This window comes from Myxocyprinus asiaticus, chromosome 21 (genome assembly GCF_019703515.2).
Source record: "Myxocyprinus asiaticus isolate MX2 ecotype Aquarium Trade chromosome 21, UBuf_Myxa_2, whole genome shotgun sequence".
NCBI lineage: Eukaryota > Metazoa > Chordata > Actinopteri > Cypriniformes > Catostomidae > Myxocyprinus > Myxocyprinus asiaticus.
In genome coordinates, this window is record NC_059364.1 from 45,242,628 (window position 1) to 45,266,863 (window position 24,236).

Below are 24,236 nucleotides of genomic sequence, written 5' to 3' on the forward strand. Positions count from 1 at the left end.
TTATATACTGTACGTAAATGTTTATGACCAAAACAGCAAGTAAAAAAAAGGTAGCTGCATAAACAGAGAGAATGTGGAGTTGGGGTGGAGCAGGGATGCCGGAAGAATTGTCGCAGCAGTGAGGTAAGCAGCAGTTTATACTGCATATGCTTACTCTGGAGTAGTGATTGGTCGGATTAAATGAGCAAGCTCCTCCCAAACTTTGTTTGTAAACTCCATTTTGTGAAATGTTTTGCTTTAAAACTTTTCTTGCACTATCTGTCCTTTAAAAAAGGCCACTTGTTTTGATTTTTTGTTATGTAATGCAATGACAGTTTTAAGTTTGGCTGAAGTATCCTAAAACTTTTAGGGGCCACTGGGGTTCTGCTTTGAGCAGAGCGTTACAGTAGCAGCTCACTCGTTTGATCGGGTCTGCTAGGACTTCATCGATGGTGGCGTACAATTCTGCAGACTGCTGACGAAGCTGCGCCGGTGAGCACATCTGCACAGAGAGACAACCAATTTACATCAAGCATTTTCATTTTAAACATCAGATGCTGTGCTCTTATTCCACCTCTGAATGTGGGTCCTCCCATGCGTAGTTGTCCGTGAGGTGAAGCGATGCTTCTTTCTTGTTGACCTCATCATCTATGGCCTTCAGCAAGAAGAAAAGTACAGATGGAGAATGAAGCTTAAATCTTTTAATGATATACCCAATGAAGGCATGACCGTAACAATTGAATATTAAGGGTTTGTTGGAAAGAGCTGCTAAATCCTGAAAGTGTTAGCCTGTTTGAATCTTAGCCTTATTTTCTCACAATGGAGTGACCCTCTCCAAAATGTTTAACCTCTACTAATGACTAATGAGGCTCACAATGTGGATGACTCATTCTGCTTGCCCTGTTGAGGTTCCTTTTGCAAAGTAACCAGTTATGAACAATTCCATTCTGCTATCAATTATTCAATTTTACCCCATCCATTAGCATCCGTGACCCTCTTTAGTGTCTATAGAATTGCATGAAATCTATAAAATATTAGTGATATAATGGCTGACATTGATCGAGTGAATGAAATCCATTTATTAATTGCATGTTAAATAATCATTAAAATTTTCATTAAAGAACTTAGATAAAGCAGCTTACCTGCTGTTCCTGGAGTAGCGTATATTTGTAGGAATAGCAGCAAGGGCCTTGTAGGTGGATTTTATCTTGTATGTCTATATTAGGAAAGAATGGTTGAAAAGTCAATTAATTATAGTAAAAAAAAAAAAGAAAAGCAGAATTAACTCAGTCTACAGCTGTTCCATGCAGTAGGGGGTGGGTGGTATGAGTAATTGTTAATTACGTTAACAGTATATACTGTATAAAGATATAGTTATTTTTGCTGGATGTTCAACAAAAAATTGTTTATATACTTAAATAGCCATGTGGTAATGTATTTCGTGGATAATCTAGTTAATTAAATACTTTACAAACTAAATATAATCTTATTTGATTATTTTCACTTTTTAATTTAAATTGATCTGCACATACCAAAAAATAAAACTATTTATAACAAATGAATGACAAGTTTGGCATTATAGTGCAAAAAACAGCTTCACATTATGAAGCACTTTAGATATACTTGATTTGGATTTGATTGTAAATTTAGGGTGAGCCGCATTCGAAGACATTGTAAGATAGCCAACATTGAATTCTATATTAATGTGTTAATTTGTGACTGCCCACTGAAAGCCATGCAATTATATCTACTACTCTATAAATAGCATAGCAAAATCTGTATATTGCATGGTATATACGTCATAACGCACAGCACTACCATGCACATATTAACTAAACCAAGATTACAAACCTACATGGAACATGCAAAATGCCAAAATTTCCCTCAAAGATCTACTGCTTTTGCATGAGTATGATGTTTCCCAGTTATGTGGGAGGCCAAGGTAAGGAATGCATGACAATAATAGAATGAAATCCATTTCTCTCATGCAAGTAGTATGCAGAAATTGACGAAAAGGCATGTACTGTACCTTTCTGTTTTTACTGTCCCTGTCTGCACAGTCTGGTGTGCTGCCCCAGAGGGAAAGAGAGGGTGATGAACAGAGGGAGTATGAGGATGATGGGGAGAGCTGACGGCTCGGGGCCGCCGGGGAGGGGGAAAGAGTGCAGCGCTCTGGGGTGGAGGACCGGGAGTTTGGGTAGGCTGAGGGACAAGCAGGAGAGGCTGGAGGTGTGAAGGACAGACAGGTGAGACCCACAGGTTTGGGAGAGGGAGAAAGTGTAAAAGCCGGGGATGACAGGTGCACTCTTTCGACATCGCTTTTGTTGCCATTTTGGAGGAAAGTACCTGATTTTTTCTCTGTGTGGCTTAAAACTGGTGATGTGGAGTTATCACATGATTCTAAAGTGCATTTTAGAGTAGGAAAAGAGGATTTACATGAATTCTGTGCAGGTTTTGGTATCAGTGAGGTTAAATAGTCAGAAGACTTTCCTGTATGTTTCAGAGATTGCTCAGCAGAGAGATCAAATGACTTCTGACCCTGTTTTGGCTCTAAGGAATCAATTTCCGATTTTGGTTCATCATGAAGCTTTAAGATTGCAAAAGACTTGTTTGGATCCATAGAAGCCTTGTGATCACCTGACACTGATGTATTCTCAGGGCTGCAACAGGACATAGAGCTTGATTTAGGAGACAAGGACCTTATGCTGGAGAAGTAGGTACACGAAAGTGGGATAGGAACTGTTGGCAAATGATTGTCCTTGTGACCTGATTTTGACAGGTGAGCAGGGGCAGCTTTGAATGTTGGTAAGCTTGGTGAAGTCAAAGGGCTGTGTTTTGTAGGTAAGACAATACTACTACTGGTGACATGTAGCCAAGAGTCAAGTCTTTTATGTGGTTTCAGCAGGATTTCATCAGGTGCCTTGGCTAATAATGACATTGACAAAGAACTGAGGTCTGGTTTCAGAGGTTGTGGCTTTGAATTCTGGCAAGACTCACTAGAGGGTATATATATGGGGGAACATGACTTTGCTTTGGACACATTCATGGGTGCAATGTCAGAGGCAGCTGAACATGCTAAAAAGGATGACCTGTTAACTGGACTGATGGGCCAGCAGGGGGTGTAGGGTCTCTGTAAAGCAGAAGACAGGACTGGTAGATGGCCATTCCTGAGAATGGCCGTTAACAGGGAAAGCTGGGTTGGTGGAGGCCTGTGTCGAGCAATGGGAGACAGGGGACACGGTGAAGTCGACTGACTGCCACAGCAGGGTGTTCCACAAGCAGACGACATCAAACTGGAGCCCGGAGCTAAGGCGTGCCTCTTGATTCTCACCACTGAGGGCATAAAGGCTCCTGATGTTACGGAAGAACACGGGGAGATTGTGCGACTAAGGGACACAGGAGAACCATCGGTTGACAACATGTGGAGTGCTGGCCAGCTCCTCTCCCTGTCCCAGTCCTCAGAGAGAATAGACTCTTTAGAGGATGCTGGGGAGGTGAGAAAATCCATCGAGCTGGCAGGGCTCAGGACTTCCTCTCTCTGGGATATGCTATTTAAAAACTGACCTGAGCTGACCTCAGAACCAGCTGAAGTGTTGTTTAAGCGTAGATGAGGAATGCTAGGGTGTTTTTTATCAATGGTTTCCATGGTGGCAAGGTTAGGCTTGGGGGTTATGCTACCAAATTCCGTGTGAGGCCCAGGTAGGGTGGTGGGTTGGTCAAGGGCTAAGTTGTCAGTTGGCTGAGTCTAAGAAAGCAAGAAAATGAAAGAACCATAAACATACCTTATTGGATTAACAAATGAGCTACATATACTGAATGGTGGCAAACTTGACAGTAATGATGGGAGAGACAACCTGTAAGACCACCTAGGGTTTGTCTAAAAAAGCCTGTTCACTTTTATAGTCTAACTCAATGCTTGAAGTTGGAAGAAAACCTTGCTGTCTGAGTTTCATGGGAGCAGGACACCATACTGGCACCTTAGAACAGCTATCGGTAAGCAAGAATAACTTCTAGTTCTGTGATGTCATTTGCACATCATTGCCGGTACACTGTTCCAGTATGCACCTGCCCACTTCAAGCACTGGTCTAACTCGTTATTGTAAGAGTACCAACACACTAGAGTTTACACTGTGTCAGAGAACATTATAAATCCATTGATTTCAATAGGGCAGGTGCATGGCACGCATGTAAATGAAAGGCTTCTCAAGAATTTGGTGGGTCAATTTGTATTTTTTAGAAATCCAATTCACTGTTTTAACTTGATTTGTGCACTTGATTTTACGAACCCATTCACTTATTTAGTCCAATTATTTTCTGTAAGGGAACCTACAGACTAGAGGTTAGGTTATGCAATTGATTTAAATTGGAATGGGTGTAGAGGAAAAATGCAAGGGTTTGTGAAAGTGATGCTTCATTATGTGACCAACAGCTAGGAAATTTTTACTTTTGCTGCACCACACTCTGACACAGGCATTCGTTGACCAATGAGAAGTTGGGGAGGTGGGTTCTGTTGTATTTTCAGAAACTGAATTTGCTCTATTCCTGCTTGATTCAAAACTGACCTGGTTCTTTCCACTCCCTCAAAACATATCTTAAAGGTGAAACAAATGGAACTGTTTGATGCTGGCATGAGCTTGGGTCATTGCCTGAGCAATTGCAGATGAGGAAACATTTTTAAACTTGTCTGAAAACAGTCAATATGTTTGCATGTCTGTTTGGAGCTTCGTGTAGTGCAGAAATTATGAACAATAACTATTCCTATCCATCAAATGCTCCATTAGAGCTTCCTCGTATAGTGTGTTAGCACCCTAATATGTTTTATTAATGGAGGACAACAACTACCTTTGAAAGGAAATTGCTGTGGGCAATCAACAAACTCATCATCATGATGTCTGCCTTTAGAGCAAGTTAAAAGATATGAAGAAGTCAACTTGAATAATTAAATGAGAGCTGAGTTATGATTTCTTTAGCTTGTACTCTACAAACAATCATATTATATCTATTTTATGTAATTCTGAAACTTCTGAAGAAAGTTTAGCAACATATTAACAGACAATATTTGGCTAGGAATTTGCGCTTGTACTGACCAAAACACTCACCTCACTTTGACTGGTGTTCTTGAACATTTCTCCAAGCTTGCCCTCCTCGGGATCTTGGATGTAAATAACCTCAGCCTTGTAAACTCCCTCATCGGCCATGATCTCTTCAGAGTCCTCTGGCTCTTGTGTCTAACATTGAAACAGGAAATGTTACTAAGCGACACCAAATCTAAAATGACAGCTGTCATAAAGCGGGCCTCAGCCACAGATGGCTATTTCCAGCTACTGGGCATCTTGAGAATACAATAGAATGAGTTAATTCATTTATATGTGCGTGTGCATCCCGTTCCAGCCTGCACATCTTTTTACCAGAAGACCATGTCCCTCATGTATCACTCACATGCAAGAACACATGACCCACCCAGATTGTGTAAGCCCTTCAGCAAATGCCTTTTGCATGCAAGAAACGTATGTCATTTCCTCTGCCAAGGGACTCTGAAAAGAACAACATCACAATCACTGAAATCTCAATCCCTCTGAATGTTTTGTGTAGTATTTGACATTTAAAGTAATAGTTCACCTGAAAATAACAATTCTGTCACTTTCAACTCACCCTTTAAAAGTTTAAAACCCATTCCCAAAACCAAAAGTTTACAGTGACCACAGCTGTCAAGTTGCAAAAAACATCATGGCAACACCATAAAAGTAGTCCATATGACTCATCTGCTATATTCTGAAGCTATATGACAGCTTTGTGTGATGAACAGACAGAACATTTAAGTTGTTATTTGCTAAAAATAATCTCTGTACCTGCAGCTCTCAAGTCTCATTCTCCATTTTACATATTCGAAGTGGTGTCATGTTCGGTTGCAACACAAGTTAGAACCAATGAAACCAAAATAGAGATATAAAAAAATTAGCTTTTTACTGGTTGTAATTCAGTTGTTTTTTTTTGTTTTTGTTTTTTTTTGTGATTCACATTTTTATTAATTTTTCAAAACAAAGAAAAACAAAACATATATACAATAATTCAACATTAACTCCCACTACTTCCCCTCCCCAATCAAGAACCTCACCCGACCCCAAACGAACATCCCAGTGGTCTTACATAATTACACACATATACAGAGAATAAAATAATAATAATAATATATATATATATATATATATATATATATATATATATATATATATATATGCATACACATAAACCTATAATAAACATACAACTCTAAACTATCCCTCTCTCTCCACAGACCTCAAATATATACCCCATTTCCCAATAAAAGAATCCCATATCCCCAGCCTTCTACATGTTACCTCTTCGAAGGCTGCCACCCTTCCCATCTCTTCGCACCACTCCCGAATTGAGGGTGCTCCCACCGACTTCCAACCCCTTAAAACAATCTGCCTGCCTGTCATCGCACTGGTGAGGACCCAATTGTTTATGTATTTGTCACCTGCGTTGATGACTGCCCCATCACCCAAAACACAGAGTCTGGGGCAAAACGAAATCCGAATGCCCAACATGTCACACAAATTCCTGAATCTCAGCGCATCACCAAAAAACATGGGCCATGTCTCCATCCTCTGATTGGCATCGCCAGCAGGTGGGTGTGTCTTTAAGACCAAGCCTAAACAATTTAGAGGGGGTCCAATAGAACCGATGTAAAATCTTGAATTGTATATGGTGCACCCTTGCATCACTCGATGCAGTTTTTATGTTTTTTTAAATCCTAACCCATTCTCTCTCCTCCAATTCCAGGTTTAAATCTTTCTTCCATAATCTCCTGAGAGTGGTTGAGACTCCGTTCCCCAGACTCTAAATTAATAAGGAGTAATACACTGATGCCTCATGGCCCTTTCCAAAAGCAGAAATCACCTCTCCTAGAGTATCTGCTGCTTTAGGGGGGTGTATGCTATTCCCAAAAATAGTACAGAGCAAATGGCGTAACTGAAGATACCTAAAAAACTGAGATCTGGGGATCCCAAAATATTGAACCAGATTTTCAAAGGATCTCATCACACCGCTCTCGTAAAGATCACCGAGTGAATTAACCCCCCTCGCAATCCACTCTGACCAACAAAAAGGGGACTTATTAATGCATAGTTTGGGGTTTAGCCATAGACTCGAGGCAACATTTAGATAAATATCTGAATTAAACACTCTGGACACTTTTGTCCATACTGAGTGCAAATCGCGAAATAACGGGGTGTGATTTAACTTCTCTATTTAGTTTGATGGAAAGGCTTTGCAATGGCAAAATAGGGGCAAGAAGTTCTTGTTCAGTGCAGAACCAGGGAGGGGCTCTTTCAGGTGGAAGCGACCAATGAGCCAAATGTCTGAGACCGAATGCATAATAATAAAACAAAATCTTTGGTAGGCCTAGCCTACCTTTGTCAATCAGCCTATGTAATTTATTGAAATGTAGTCTGGGGCGCTTACCACTCCAAATGAAAGACTTCGCTATGCTATCAAATTGCTTGAAATAAGAGAGGGGAACATCTACCGGGAGAGACTATAGCAAGTAGTTGAATTTTGGAATACAGTTCATTTTAATAACATTAACCTTCCCAATCATCGATAAATGTAATGAAGCCCACCTGTCTACATCGCTCGAAAACCGTTTTATTAAAGGGTCAAAATTAACTCTGGCTAAATCAGACAAATTTGTTGGGAATAAAATGCCCAAATACTTAATGCCCTGTTTGGGCCACTGGAAGGCGCCTGGCTGGAAGGCCATTACTGGACAGTACGCTGTCAGAGCCAAAGCTTCGAATTTAGACCAGTTGACTTTGTATCCTGAGAACTTGGAAAAGGAATGAATAATTCTGTGGAGGTAAGGCATAGATCTAGTGGGGTCAGACAAATAATAAAACATCATCTGCATAAAGCAGAAGCTTATGCGCCACACCACCCGCCATCACCCCTGGAAAATCATCCTCCTTTCTTATTGCTAATGGTTCCAGGGCAAGACTGAACAATAATGGTAAAAAAATAGGTGCCCCTATCCAGAGTAAAATAATCTGAAATTAATCCATTTGTTTGTACCGCTGCTACAGGGTGTCTATAAAGTAACTTGATCCAACCAATAAACATACTCCTGAAGCCATACATTTCGAAAATCTTAAAAAGATAATCCCATTCTACCATATCAAATGCCTTTTCAGGGTCAAGTGAGATGGCAGCGACCGGAGTCTGATCATTCGCCACTGACCACATGATATTGATGAAATGCCTAATATTATCAGAAGAGCTACGACCCTGAATAAACCCCACCTGATCTATATGTATAAGAGATGTAAATAACTTTACTTAATCAGTTAGCCAAAATTTTAGCCAAAATTTTTACATCTAGCTGGATCAGGGATATTGGACGGTAATTTTTACACTCACTTGGATCTTTGTCCTTTTTAAGAATCAGACTGATCTGGGCTTGTGTCATGGTTGGTGGAAGCTTTCCATTCTTTAATGATTCAGTATAAACTTCTAACAAAAGTGGAGCCAGTTCTGTAGCATAAGATCTAAAAAATTCAGCAGCAAAACCATCTGGCCCTGGAGCCTTGCCTGTAGGTAAGGACTTAATTACCTCGTCAAGCTCCTCCAAGGTTATCTCAGAATCAAGAGAGTTATTTTGCTCATTCATCAGTTTAGGGAGTTCTAATGGTTCCACAAAGTTTCTAATATCTTCATCAGTAGACAAAGACGTGGAACTATAGAGATCAAGATAGAATTCTTTAAAGGCATTATTAATATCAATGGCTGAGGTAAATATTTCACCACCAGCAGATTTCACTGAGGGAATGGTAGAAAAAGACTCTCTCTGCTTTATATATCTAGCCAAAAGCTTCCCTGCTTTGTCCCCTGACTCAAAGTATGACTGTCTTGCCCTAAACAACCAAAACTCCACTTTCCGCAACAAAATAGTATTATATCTGTATTTCAATCGGGTCAATTCTCTGAGACCATCAGACGACATTCGGCGCTTCAGCTCTGCCTCGGCACTTTTAATATATTCTTCCAACTCCACAAGTTCTCGTGCTATGGATTTTTTGATGAATGAGGCATACTGTATGATCCGACCCATAAGTACCGCCTTAAGTGCCTCCCAAGCCACGCCTACAGAAGATACTGAGGACCAGTTGGTCTCCATATAAACATTGATTTCAGTCTTTAACATTTGTTGGAAATCAGGATTTTGCAAAAGGAATACATTAAAGCGCCAACTATATGATTTCTTTTTCTCTGTATGTGGCAACATCTCTAAGTTCACCAGGGTGTGATCTGAGACTAAGATATTTCCAATTGAGCAATCAACAACAGATGAAATGAGGGACTTAGATATAAAAATAAAAAAAATCTATTCTAGAGTAAATCTTTTGAACTGATGAAAAAAATTTATAATCCCTACCAGATGGGTTCAAAAGTCACCAGATTTCTACAAGACCAAGATTTTTACAGATCTTGTGAAGTGTCAGTGTTGCTCTAGGTGGTTTACACACTTTTGCTTCACTATGATCAAGGACTGAGTCCATCAAAAGATTAAAGTCTCCTCCCAATATTATGTCATGAGAGATGCCAGCAGCTTGCAACCTGATCATCAATGTTAGGTGCTAAAATCAACCTTTGCCCCTGAATTTCTCCTAAAACAACAATGACTCTTCCTAATTTATCTTTAGTCTGTTAGAGACATTTGAATTGTAGATGTTTATTTATCAATATAATAACTCCCCTGCTCTTACTTGAGCCAGCACTAAAGAAAACATGTCCACCCCATATCTTACCAAATTTTTCAGCTTCCTGCAGGGAAAGATGCGTTTCTTGAAGATAGACTATATCATATTTCTTACGCTTAAGAAGATAAATAACATTCCTTCATTGTATAGGGTGCCCCAACCCATTCACATTCCATGTGGAGAGAGACAACTTATTCATATTAAAATATGACATATTGATATAATAAAATATAAAAAATGAGTGTGTCAAAAACAAGTATACACAGACCACATTCCCCATTAGTGAAACAATCAAACCCCGAACTTCCCCCCAAACAAAACAAACAGAAAAAAGAAAAACGTGCGCATTAACCCCACGCACAACAGCACCAACCGGCGACAATCCCTCTAACCTCAAAGAGTCTATGTACGTATGTGAGAACCCCCGCGACAATTTTGCCATCGGATTATTCAAGTCCGGTGCTTCTGCACAAATTTTGTGAGGCACAATTACATAACAGAAAATACTTTGTAAAACAAAACCCAGCCAACAGGCAGAATAACAGAAAAAACATGAAGATTCATTCACAGAACTGTCTCGAAGGTGTGTTCCTCCACAAAATAACTCCAGCTGATATAAAGCTGTTCAGTTTCCTTGGACAGACAAATGATTGTTCAGTGAGCCAGCTGTTAAGAGTTCAGCAGATGAGGTAATCATTCTACTAGGAGGCATAAGCACAAAGAACAAACAGATTTAACCACAACTGTCCCAAAGTAGTGTAATTCCACAAAACAAGCTCCAGCCGCTAGGCAGAGCCAGCACGAAAAACAAAACTGGCATCCTGGTTCCTCGGATGATCAAGAGCCAAACTAACTCAGAGGCCGTGAAAAACAAACAAACAAAAAAACACCATAGCTTACTCAGCCCGTCAACTTTATAAAAGATGTCCTTTATGTGAGCATGTAGATATTTTGCAGTCATCCAAAGTGTCCATTCTCGGGCCGGGAACTTCAGTGTAAAAAAAATCTTCCGTCAATGCAAAAGTTTCTTGGAGTCATGCCATAAAACAAACTCCAGCCGCTAGGCGGAGCCAACGCAAAAAGAAACAAAAATGGCACCCAGCTTCCTCGGATAATAGAGTACCTGAACCGCAAGTCAGTCCACTAATATAAGAAACATCAAATGGCTTACTCCAATGTATTTATAAAGGAGAGTGCCTGTTTTGGACAAGTAAATTGAAAAAAAAATTTTTTTTACATTCCTTGAACCGATCACGTTTCTCTCTCATCGAATTCGCAAAGTCCGGGAACAAGAAAATATTATGGTTCTTCCAAGAAAACTTCCCTTTACTCCTTGCCTGGTGCAATATGAGATCTTTATCGGATGTGTTTTTTGCAAATTTGGCCAGAATGGATCGAGGCCTATCTCCCTCAGCAGTTCTGCGAGCTGGGACTCTGTGAGCTCGCTCGATTTCCAGTTTATGGCCTGTTATGTCGAGCAGACTCGGGAAAAGCTCATCCAGGAATTTCACCATATCTCTGCCCTCTTCATGCTCAGGAATGTTATTCGTATTCGTATGTTATTCCTTCAGCTCATATTTTCGAAATATTCCAGTTTTTCCAAAATTAATTCCAAATCTGCTTTGGACGTGGGCGGATTAGCAGATAATTCCCTTTCTGATGACTCAAGATAATCGATTCGTTTTTCAACTTCTGTCACTCTTGTAAACAACAATCGATCGACGTATTACGGCGAGATCCTCCAAGTCAGCAAGAAACTTCGTCAACATCACCAACATGTTGGACAACTGACACTGAATATCTTCTCCTGACACGCCATCCAAATCGAGTCCCCGGCTCACAGTCCCGTCAGAGGCCTTAGCTTGAACACGTAAGTGTCTTTTAATGTCTCCAGAGTCTGAGGATTTTGACATCTTTGCCACGTTTACCTCAAAGAGCAAGTATGTATCTGGGTGTATCGAATCTCACCAGATCACAACATGAAAATAATTAAAAAACTAGCAAAGTGCGCAGAGCTCGTGTCTCACACGTCTGCCTCTTGCATGGCATCACCTGTAATTCAGTTGTTGATATCAGGAATGGCTATTTGCACTTAGTTACAATGTAATTATTGATATAAAAGATTATAGTTATGTGAAACTGGAATTTTACATAGTAAGAAACGAATTATAGATATCTGTAATTGCATTTGAATAGGATTGAATGACAGCCCATTTTGAAATTGTACTTTTGAAAATGCAGTTGCAGACATTAGTAATTACTGTGTGTTTTTTTACTAGTTGAAATTCCATTTTTTATATAAAAAATTAATGTTTTTACTAGTGCAAATGTATTTACTAATATCAAGAAATAGCACATGATTAAATGTCGAAAGGGCTTGCAATAGACGTGGCCTTTTTTAATCTGAATGCAAATGCGAATGAGCTTCGGCAGAAAGGGTTTTTTCACTACATAACAGCTGTTCCTAACACTCAGCTATCATATGGCTTTACAAAACTTGAAATATAGTGCATGAGTCGTATGGACTACTTTTATGGTGCTTTTTTTTTGTCCTTATTGGAGCTCCACAACTATGGCCATAAACATCTATTGTATGGACAACAGCTGTGTAAAATAATTGGTGAGTAAATAATGACAGAATTTGTTATTTAACTTTAATATCTGGTTGCAAGTCCTTTTCCTTCTTACTGTGTGATGTATGGCTAGTCCTCACCTTGTTTAGCGTGCTTGTCTGAAGTGCCTTTTTCAAGGTTGCTGTAACCCTGTACTCTATAGGCAATCTTTTCAGAAGCGGTACAAAGCTGAAAGACTTGAGCTTGGTTGCAAAGACAGTGGTGACCTGTAAAATAGTTATTAAAGTGGTTTCAGTACACACAAAGTAGCAGTGTGGCTCGAGCACATGCATATGAAAACAACAAAGAGCCATCAAGCTGAATCAAAATGAGTGCTGTATCCAAATGATCAGTAATGTGTCATAGAGATGTAGTCTGATTGGACCATTGAATGAAACGAAAATATTATGAAAACGGCAGAGTCTTCAGTCTGAGACACAAATCAAGGGCTGTAATTATAAAATCATGCTACAGCCTTTCATAATACTTCATTTTGCAATCATGCTTTCCTTTTATACAGCAGAAGTGGTTTAGCATATAGTCAACAGAGAACTGCCTCTGGATGAAATATGTGCTCATCTTGATAATAGGCCAAAATTTAAAACTTGTTCTCCATCCTAAAAATGATGACACAAAAGTTTGATGCATCATTTTAGACAACATGTAAAAGAGTAAAGATTGCCTTGTACAGCACATTTGCACATCAGACATCCCCAAACCAGACTACAGTTTTGTACTACAATTTTCTTAGTAAGAAAGACAATTACTGTTTAATACAGAAATAAACTGTAAGCAATCTTATAAATGATGGCAGAATAGAGTGACTTAGAACATTTTACCTTCTGCTGACTTTCGCACTGCCATAGACCAGAAATGAATTGAAAATAATATTGTATGCTTTAAGGCTGTTGTATATTCATTGGAATGCAGTAGAAACAGAGGCTCCATTCATGTGTATAAATGTAGGAGGTGGGACTGCCCTTTCCATCTTTCATTTAAAATCTCACAATTAACGATTGTTGCCTTGCTCTCTTGACAGAGAACTGTAATGTTTCTGATCATGTGTAGGCTGTAGCAGATGTTCAAACTAGTCTATTTAAGCAAATCTTGTATGCAAAAATATACATAACTCTTGACATTTGTTGTAAAAAAGAACATGGTGGTGCTTCATGCAAAACTTGCTGTCACGATGCTAGGTTGTTCTGGTTGGTTGTTGCTTTGCAATTGCTACTAGGGTGCTTTGGGTGTTTCTTTGGCATTGCTCTGCATGTTTGTTTTTTTGTTTTTTGTTTTTTTACTTTGCTGTGTGGTTGCTAAGGTATTGTGAGTGGTTACCAGGGTATTGCTAAGCATTTGTTTTTTTATTTTATTTATTTTTTTATGATTCTTTGTGGTTGTTGGGGTGTTCTGGCTGGTTGGTATGGCATTTTTGTACAGATGCTAAGGTATTCTGAGGGTTTTTTAGTGTGTGGTCATGCATTTGCTAGTTGTGGTTAGTTGGCCTTGTGTTGCTAGGTGGTTGCTGAAGTAAAAAAAGCCTACCATAAAGCCGCTTTGATATTCTAGTCTCTAGATGTGGTTCGGGTCATAGATATACATATACGTAGAGGCTGCATTAGCAGCTGTTCCTATGGACATATTGGAAATGTCGAGAGTCATCCTTAAACACATAAAACTGAATTGACAGATTTTCAATTTAAACAAGATTAAAAATTAAACTGTATTGGTAAAATGCTCTTGATGTTGATCATCAGAGTACTGCCTGATGTTTTAAGCTTCACATAGTGGAACTAGTGATCATAAACACAATGGGATGGACAAGTCATAACCATAAATTAATCTAGCTCCAAAAACATCCATAATACATTTGTTTATCCAAATCATATTTTTGTTATTAAATCATAGAGCACTAACATACACATATTAAGTTCTATCCATATACAGTATATTACATTTATAAACCATAATATTAACAAAACATAACTAAATTATTAAGTTTTTCTCAATCGATTTGACACATTTCTCCAAAGTAATGTAAATGCTCTCAAAACAATTAACAGCCAACTAAACATGCTCTTGCCTTGGCCAAACAATAAAGTTTACTGCATAATGAAGCACTGTATTCTTTTCTGGTAATGCACTTATTAAAAATAAATACTAACATTACAGATAAAGTGTGTTCTCTGTTGAAGAACCCCCCCCCCCCCCCCAAACACACACACACACACACACACACACAAACACACAACAAATGTTTGCTGTTGTACAGTACTGCAATCACTGAACTTTATTGTACAGTACTGCAATCGCTGAACTTTATTGATCATGCGTCTCATTTACATTTGGCCAGAGAATTTAATCTACATCACAGAACATATTCTCATGAGCCATGCATCGTGGGAAAAAACAGCGTAAATGTTGAATCCATGCTTGACAAGCTTCTGCCTCAACATCTCCACAGGCCTCTTCCACTGCTTGAAGAAGACTTACTTAGTTGTAAGAGTTGTGTCATATACTTTCTAGCTCCAAGAGGAGAAGAACTCCTCAACTGGATGTAAGAAAGGGGAATATGGTGGAAGGAACACCATCATGAAAGTGGGTGATGCTCAAACCACTCACGCACCAGCGCCAAATGGTGGAATTGGAAATGTCCAAAACAACTACCAAATTCGCTCCATTTGCTCCTGGTTAACCTGCGGAAAGAAGGTTTCATTGAGGGAGTTTAAACATTTTTGGATCCTTTCTATGTTGTATGGCCCCAGGACAGCATTATGTGCCACAACACACTATGTCCAGTGGAAACTGCGGCACACATGGTGATGTTGCCTCCCCATCGTCCAGGGACATTGACTGTAGCACGATGGCCAATCACATTCCTCCCTCTTCTCCTTTTTATTTGTTAAGATTGAAGCCAGCTTCATCAATATACAGGTACTCATAATGTGTTGCACTGCTATCCAACTCCAAAATCCTCTAGAGTAAAAGAACACAAGGTACAAGAAGTTACTGTTTTTTGCTGTATTGCAGTAAAGGCATTGATTACAAAGTTGCTAACTATTGCGGAACAGTCTGAGTTCCCACTTTGATGTAGCACTAGGCATAGAGAGGCCAAATTATTTTCCACGTACAGTAGAATGGTATATAGATACATAACATCCAGGAAAACAATAACTTAGTATTGTAAAGTACAGTAATTGCGTGGCTTACACTTACTTGAACAAACTGGAATCGCAACACTTTCACTCAGATAGAGTTCCTCTCAAAGGGCACTTTGTATATCTGCTTCATCCGGATGGCATTTCGCCTTACAATATGTTCAATTGTGGCAACTATTATGGAATAGTTGATTGTCCTGTAGTATTCTTTATATAGTATATAGCACTGTAGAAGACCGTCTTAATTGTGAGGACACTTGGAAGGCAGCCTCGTTTCGCAGCCTTCGTTTGCCATATTATGGAGGAAGCGATCCTCATGGCCATCCTTCGTGGCCTTCAGTCACCCATAATCCTTTGCATATGTCCCAAATTCTAAATGAGTCGTGTGACCGCAGAGGAGGAAACCTTTATGACGCAGCTTACTTTTTTCTCTCTGTTCAAGTTTTTATTCGCATTTGCAGCAATGACAACATGTAGAAAAATAAAAATGCAAGCAGTTTAGACAATACAACACATTAGAAGATACAAGCACAAAAAAATAAATAAATAAAATTAATAAAAGGGCAGTTACATGAATTTGAAAAGTTTTAAAAGTTTTATAGTTTTTACAAGTCTATGGTTCCGTTTTTTATTTGAAAGGGTTTAAATATAAATTCTAAGATCAGTGTTGTAAAATGTATATATAAAGGCTTTTTTGAATGACTCTAGCTTTGTGAATAAAATATTTTGCTAAAACAATTAAGGGATTAAGGACATATTTCTTGTTTTCTGAAATATATGGGTTTTCTAAACAAAGTAAAATATCACATGATTCTAAGCTTATGGTTCGCCATGCTGTCTTACTAGACCGTCTCATTCTAGCACTGAATGCTGATGAGGAGTCAAGACTACAGCCTCCGAAGGACTTTTCTGGGAAGGACACAGCCTTACTCAGCTGCAGCCTTCAATTTGAGAAGCATCCTAAGACTGTCCCACAACTACAAATGTGCCTTATAAACAACTATAGTATAGTGCAATACCCATAAATATAGAACTAGAAATGTTTACTGTAGTTACTACCGGTATTTCTTCTGAAATGTTCAGATAACTGATGCCACTGTGGATCTGTTAATGTTGGGCTGAACTCTCTGTCCAGCTTCTCTCAAGAAGAGACCATGATTTATTACAGGGTCAGTTAGGGTTGCTCTCATTTAATTTGAAACCCATCTGTACCCTATCCTTCTACCTCTCCTCCCTCCTCTTCCACCCTGCTGTCCCTGTCCTTTTTGCTCATGTCTTCTTACAATTTATTCTCTTGTTCTTTCCACTATACCAATGCCCTCCACTCTACCCATCTCTTCTCCCTCTCCTCCTCCCCCTTCTACTCTTCATACACCCTCTCCTCTTCTTGCACCCTCAACTCCACTTGCTCCTTCTCCTCTTCCTACACCCTCTCCTCTGTTTACTTTCTCAACTCTGCTTTCTCCTTCTCTTCATACTCCCTCTCCTCTTCTTACACCCTCAAGTCTACTTGCTCCTTCTCCTCCTCCTTCACCTTCTCCTTTTCCTACACCCTCTCCTCTTCCTACACCTTCTCCTCTTCTTCACCCTAAACTCTGCTTGCTCCTCCTCTTCCTACACCCCTTTCCTCCTATAACTTCTCCTCTTCCTACACCTTCTCCTCTTCCTAAACCCTCTCTTCTTCTTACACCCTCAACTCTGATTGCTCTTTCTCCTCTTCCTACACCCTCTCCTCTTCTTACACCCTCAATTCTGCATGCTCCTTCTCTTCCTGTACCCTCTCCTCTTCTTACACCCTCAACTCTGCTTGCTCATTCTCCTCTTCCTACACCCTCTCCTCTTCTTACACCCTCAATTCTGCTTGCTCCTTCTCTTCCTATACCCTCTCCTCTTTCTACACCAGGGGTGTCAAACTCGGTTCCTGGAGGGCCACAGTCCAGCAGAGTTTAGCTCCAACCCTAATTAAACACACCTGAAGCAGCTAATCAAGGTCTTCAGGAGTGCTTGACGATTACAAGGAGGTATTTTGGAGCAGGGCTGGAACTAAACTCTGCAGGGCTGTGGCCCTCCAGGAACTGAGTTTGACACCCCTGTCCTATACACTCTCCTCTTCTTACACCCTCAACTCTACTTGCTCCTTCTCCTCTTCCTACACCCTCTCCTCTTCTTACACCCTCAACTCTGCTTTCTCATTCTCTTCCTCCTACATCCTCTCCTCTTCATACACCTTCTCCTTTTCCTAAACCCTCTCCTCTTCTTACACCTTCAACTCTACTTGCTCCTCCTCCTCCTACACCCTCTCCTCTTCTTACAACTTCTCCTTTTCCTACACCTTCTTCTCTTCTTACACCCTCTCCTCTTCTTAAGCCATCAAATCTGCTTGCTTCTTCTCCTCTTCTTACACCATCAACTCTGCTTGCTCCTTCTCATCCTACACCCTAACCTCCTCTCCCCTCATCTCTTTCTACCTCTTTCACTCTTCCTCTCCCTCTCATTACTATCCTTCCTCTACCCTCTCACCACCTCTCCCTCTTTCATATTTTCCTTTTCCCCTTCTCATCCTTGCTCTTGTTCTTATTCTTTTTCTTGTTTTTTTCCCTTTTATAGTTATTGTAATTGTGAAAAATGTGTAAACAATTAGGAAAATTGCATTTCCTGTGTTGTAAATATTACTATTCCAGCAGATATCAATTTGGGGATAATTGAGAACATACCATGTGCAATTGGGAATATGAAAAATAACAGAGTTTTGTTTGTTGTGTTTGGAAAATGGTACATAAATGTTTTTTTATTTGTGTAAAAACAATAGAAAGAGCTGCAATTGCTTTTTACTCATATATTATCATTTTGATTGGTTGTATTAATTATTGTGAAAACATTGGAGAATTTTGTACACAGTGTTTTGAGAAAATTATGCATGTAATTTGTAATTTGTATGAAATGTATGAAAACTTACAATCTGTTTAGGACAATTAGAAAGTGTTCAGATGGCTATGCTGATTGTTTTGAGAGCATTGACCTGAGTTTGGAGAAATGTTTAAAATAGATCGAGAAAAACTGTAATTAAAATGAGATAATAAATAATTGCAGTGATATTTATAGTCTATAATTTGCATGTACATCTACAGTACATTAAATAACATGAGCTTATATTATACAGATATTAAATAATGACATGAAGTATTCATAATTTACATTAAGTTAGCCAGTCTTTGATTTCTGAGAAATACAACCACAGATATCAAAATTCCTGTCACAGTCTGTCTCCCTCATGTTTCCCTAGGACTCTTATTTTGAAGTTTTCTCCCGGACTACATCTCCCATAGTGCACTGCCCTCACTTCCATCTGTTCCTCATCATCCTGTTTTATATCCTTATCATCTTCTTCATTAAAGCCTGCAAATTGATCCATCGCCTCTCGCCTCTTCATCATCATCTCTACTACCATACAATACGTGACAGAAGAACTGACCTACAAAGATGGATATACCTGCAGTGAGAATCCTCCTCCTCGAACAAGGGGACGGTCCAGTTGAGGATCACGTGCATGAGTTTCTCCTGCTGGCAAATTTGGTGCACTATGGAGACCACTCTCTTGTGGTTTTCTTCAGGGCTGGTCTCATTAGTGCACTAAAGGAGCTAATCCTCACTGGACGCTGCTCGAATTCGTGGAGGTGACTCTGCAACTTAGCGGCTCACCTTACACTGTGGGTGTGGAGGATGAGGATTTTGTATCTCCTCCCACAGTGGATGCCCCCCAGTCTTCCATGGCTCCTCCCTCCAAGCCTTCCACAGTTAATGAGCCAGCACCCACACCTGCCACGGTTAACGAGCCACTGCCCATGCCTGCCACAGTTAACGAGCCAGAGCCTATGCCTGTAGCCTCGACCGTCCCAGAGCCAGTGCCTTTAGCCTTGACTGTCCCAGAGCCAGCTCTCACGGAGCTTATTGTCCTTGAATTGATTCCCGCCCTGATTCCCACCCTGACTACCCTTCATCCTCCGCTGGTTCCATCTAGCCCCTCTACTCTGCTGGTTCTGTCCAGCATCTTGGACTCACTGGTTCCATCCAGCATCCTAGCCCTTCCTCCTCCGCTGGTTCCATCCAGCACCCTAGCCCTTTATCCTCCGCTGGCTCCACCCAGAACATCGGCTCCTCCTCCTTCCTCTGATCAGACAGTTCCCCTCATGACCTTCGCCCTCTATGAAACCACGGTCTAGAGGAACTTCAAAGCCTCTGACTCCGCCTAGACCCTCCGAGCCCTGGACTCCACCTTAGCCCTCCGATCCCTCATCATCACCTCGGCCCTACGTCCCCTCATCTCCACCATGGTCTGTCAGCCTATCAGCGTCACCGAGGTCCCTCGACCCTCGGTCACCTGGCTCCTTCTTCGGCTCTACCAGGGACCTCCTTCCCTCCAGCTCTGCCTTAGTCCTCAGTCCCACCAGCTCTGCCTCAGTCCTCCGATCCCCCAGCTCCGCCTCGGTCCTCCGAACCTTAGGCTCCACTCTGGCCCTTCGAGCCGTCAGCTACTCTCCGGGCACCATGTTCCCTGGCTCTGCCTCTCAAGTCTCTCACGGCTCCGCCTTCCATGGCTCTGCCCCTCGAGCCTCTCATGTCTCCACCTCCCTTGGCTCCGCCTCTCGAGCCTTCCATGACTCCGCCTTCGCTGGCCCACCTCCCTTGTCTCCGCCCATCAAGCCTTCCATGACTCCGCCTTCCCTGGCACTGCGTCCCTTGGCTCCACCCCTCGAGCCCACCACGGCTCCGCCTCCCATGGCTCTGCCCCTCGAGCCTTCCATGGCTCTGCCTCCCATGACTCAGCCTCCCAGGCCTCCTGACCCTGTCCCTGCTCTGTGGCCGCCTCCCAGGCCCCTGGATCCTTTCCTTGCTCTGAGACCACCTCCCAGGCCTCTGGATCCCATCCCAGCCCTGAGGCCGCCTCCCAGGCCTCCGGATCCCATACCTGAGTCTGCCCCCCAGGCCTCCCGATCCAATCCCAGCCCTGAGGCCACCCCCAGACCTCCTGACTCCATCCCTGTCCTATGGTCACCTGTTTCCTCCTGCCCTGCTCTACCCTTAGGTGCCAGGAGTTGCCTTTTAAAGGGGGGGGAGGGGGTAATGTCACAGTCTGTCTCCCTCATGTTTCCCTACGACTTTTCTCCCAGACAACATCTTCCATAGTGCACTGCCCTCTTCACTTCCATCTGTTCCTCATCATCCTCACCTGTCTTCCATTTCCTCATTAGATCCTTTTGTGTATAAATACCCTCCAATTTTGTTCATTCATTTTCAGTTCTTGTCCGTGTAACACTTATGTTAGTGTGTAGTTCAGAGACTATTTGATTTTTTGTTTTCTCTATGTTGTTTGATATCCTCATCATCTTCTTCATTAAAGCCTACAAATTGATCCATCGCCTCTCGTCATCATCATCATCTCTACTACCATACAATACGTGACAATTCCTGTGATTTTTTCTTCTAAAACAGCATTTTTAATGTGTGTGTGTGTGTGTGTATATATAATATATTTAATTAATTATTGCTTAGCAAACTACAAATAATTTTTCTACAAATTAATATATTGTGACAAACATATTGAAGATTAGCACCCAGGCAGTCAAATGATTATATGATGAACTGTTTCCAGACTAAAGCAGAATATGCAGCGCTCTAAAGGCTTCTCCTCTATTGACTTAAAGTACATTCAACTTGTTGATCATTCCAAGATGGTGGCATGGTTGACACGTCCCAACCAGCTTAGTTTGTATATTTATGGTTCAGGTCACTCCTTCAATGTAAGTCTATGGGCTTTTATTTATATTTTATTTTCTGTCGACGAAAATCGCACTTCTGACCGCTTAGAAAAATAATAGCACACCACTCCTCAACAAGCCACACGATCTAAGGTATTATTCATGTTCATAGCACAAATGTACTAAAAAGTTCATATCCCTAACAACAAGTATGAGTAATAATAATGGTGATACATAACTTAGCAAACACCACAAGAAATGCACTGCCTGGTGTTTTCTTTTTCTTTTCACATTCTACACTACCCCACTTGAAAATAATTCTTCTAGAGTTTTTGGTATGGAGTGTAAACATTGTATAGTAGGTATAATCTGCAATTTGAAAATATTTTCTATTTAATGTATGGCTTCAGATGTACTGAATAGATGGCCAAATTATTCAAAATTAAATCATTTAATAAATATAAATATTACGCATTGTATTGCAATAACTATGTAAAACCATAGTAATAATATAGGAAAAACAATTAATATTATGGTTAAAATATGGTTACTGCTGTAAACCATGGTACATTTTGTGGTTATAGTTTTACTACAAATATTATAGTTGAATTACAGTTACCGTGGTAAAACCATGGTAAATGCTGTGGTTTCTATGGTTTTACTACTAATAAAAAATTTCAACTATGGTTACTATAGATTTAATATCATTTTTGTAAGGGATGGATAAAGGTATTTGCGAGGGAACCCAGTATAATTGTGGGGAAATGCAAAACTATTGTGAGGGAATGCAAACTATTCCAAGGGAATGCAAAACTTTTTGTGAGGGAAGGCAAACTGTTGCAAGGGAATGGAAAATGTATCTTGAGGAAACGCAAGCTATTGTGAGGGAATGCAAAATGTTTTCTGAGGAAACAAACTATTGTAAGGAACGCAAAACATGTTCTGAGGGAATGCAAACTATTGCTAAGATATGCAAAGCATATTGTGAGGGAACAAACTACTGTATTTTGAGGGAAAGCAAAACTATTGCGAGGGAACACACATATAACGTGTTTATTTAGTACGATTAATTACATTGAAAAAACTAAATTGACACAACTAATCATGCCTCGGACCCTAATAAGGAATATTCCTACCACTGAAGCAATTCAAGCTTGAAGTACCACCTTCATATTTTTGCTAGTCTCTGTCAGCAAGGGGCAGTAAGCGCAACTCAAGCTGTACAGGCAACAAACCACACTTACTGACAGCAAACAGCACAAGCTAAGAACACGTTCTTGCATTCAAACAAAGCTAGATGTAGCACAGCTCCAAATGCAGGAGTCTTGAAACGTGTTTTTCTACATTTCAAACTACATTTAACTTGACACAGCATCCTAAAAATACGGTGTTAATGACACAATGCAATCAAAGTGGGATTCTTCAAAAGCTTCCAATGCATAACAAAGACGTATCCTTAGCCCTTATAATAAGTCTACCTTGGACAGATTGATAAATTCAATTGCAAAGTGGATGGCTGTAGACTGTTGGCCAATGAGGCTTATGTTCAATGATATGGAAATAGACAAAAGATTGCTTTCTAAAGGCACTTTTTCTATTGTTTAATCAGTGCTCTACTCATCTATCATAATTATGTAATGCATTTCAATTATATGAATTATTATCTTTATTATATACAGTATATTATATTTCTAATTATTTGAATATAATTATTTAGATTAATTTAATCATTATACACTGATGAGCCAAAACATTTTGACCACTCACAGGTGAAGCAAATAACGTTGATCATCTCCTAACAAGGCCCCATGTCAAGGTCTGGGTAGATTAGATGGCAAGCAGACAATCAGTTCTCATAGTCAACATTTTGAAAGCAGGAGAAATGGGCAGGAGTAAAGGTCTGAGCGACTTTGACAAGGGCCAAGTTGTTATGGCTAGATGACTGGGTCAGAGCATCTCTGAAATGGCAAGGCTTGTGAAGTGCTCACGGTCAGCAGTAGTGAGTACCTACTAACAGTGGTCAGAGGAGGGACAAACCACAAACTGGCAACAGGGTGTTTGGCGACCAAGGCTAATTGATGGGCGAGGGCAACAAAGGCTATCCCATCTGATCTGAACAAGCAGAAGGTCTACTGTGTCACAAGTCACAGAAACCCCAGACACCCCTGTCCACTGTCGAAAGTGCCTACAATGGGCACATGAGCGTCGGAACTGGACCTTGGAGCAGTGGAAGAAGGTTGTCTGGTCCGATGAGTTCTGTTTTCTTTTACATCACATGAACGGCCATGTATGTGTGTGCCGTTTACCTGCAGAAGTGATGTTCTGCTGGGAAATCCTGGGTCCAGCCATTCATGTGGACGTCAATTTGACATGTGCCACCTACCTAAACATTGTTGCAGACCAGGTACACCCCTTCATGGCAATGGTATTTCCTGATGGCAGTGGCCCCTTTCAGCAGGATAATGTGCCCTGTCACACTGAACACATTGTTCAGGAATAGTTTGAAGAACATGATGAAGGATTCAAAGTGTTGCCCTGGCCTACAAATTCCCCAGATCTCAATCCGATTGAGCATATGTGGGATGTGCTGGACCAACAAGTCCGATCCACAGCAGCTCCACCTCGTGACTTATAGGACTTGAAGTATCTGCTGATAATGTTTTGGTGCCAGATACCACAGGACACCTTCAGAGGTCTAGTAGAATCCATGCCTTGGCGGGTCTGTGATGTTTTGGTGGCACGCGGAGGACCAACAGCATATTAGGAATGTTAGGTCATAATATCAGATCATAATGTTTTGGCTCATCAGTTTATATTGAATTAATTTTATGCAAATATTGATGTCTGTGATTGGTTGTTATTAATTGAAATAATTGGCAAATAATTTTATTCATTGTAATTACAAATTTGAATCGCTTAACATCCCTATCTAAAACCCTACACCCACAATGTACAAAT

General features: G+C 40.5%; 1 protein-coding gene across 1 annotated transcript in view; it reads right to left on the reverse strand.

The window, feature by feature from the left end:
* Nucleotides 1-414: 414 nt before the first annotated feature.
* The window catches only part of LOC127411735 (muscular LMNA-interacting protein-like), a 44,231-nt gene continuing 20,409 nt past the window's right edge, over nt 415-24,236 (reverse strand). Inside the window, exons 2-7 of the mRNA XM_051647458.1 lie at nt 12,469-12,594; nt 5,079-5,207; nt 2,009-3,724; nt 1,122-1,195; nt 554-634; nt 415-481 (exon numbers count right to left, since the gene is read on the reverse strand). Coding sequence (XP_051503418.1) covers nt 628-634; nt 1,122-1,195; nt 2,009-3,724; nt 5,079-5,207; nt 12,469-12,594 — 2,052 coding nt within the window. The 3' untranslated portion in view covers nt 415-481; nt 554-627. The remainder of the gene's footprint in view (nt 482-553; nt 635-1,121; nt 1,196-2,008; nt 3,725-5,078; nt 5,208-12,468; nt 12,595-24,236) is intronic.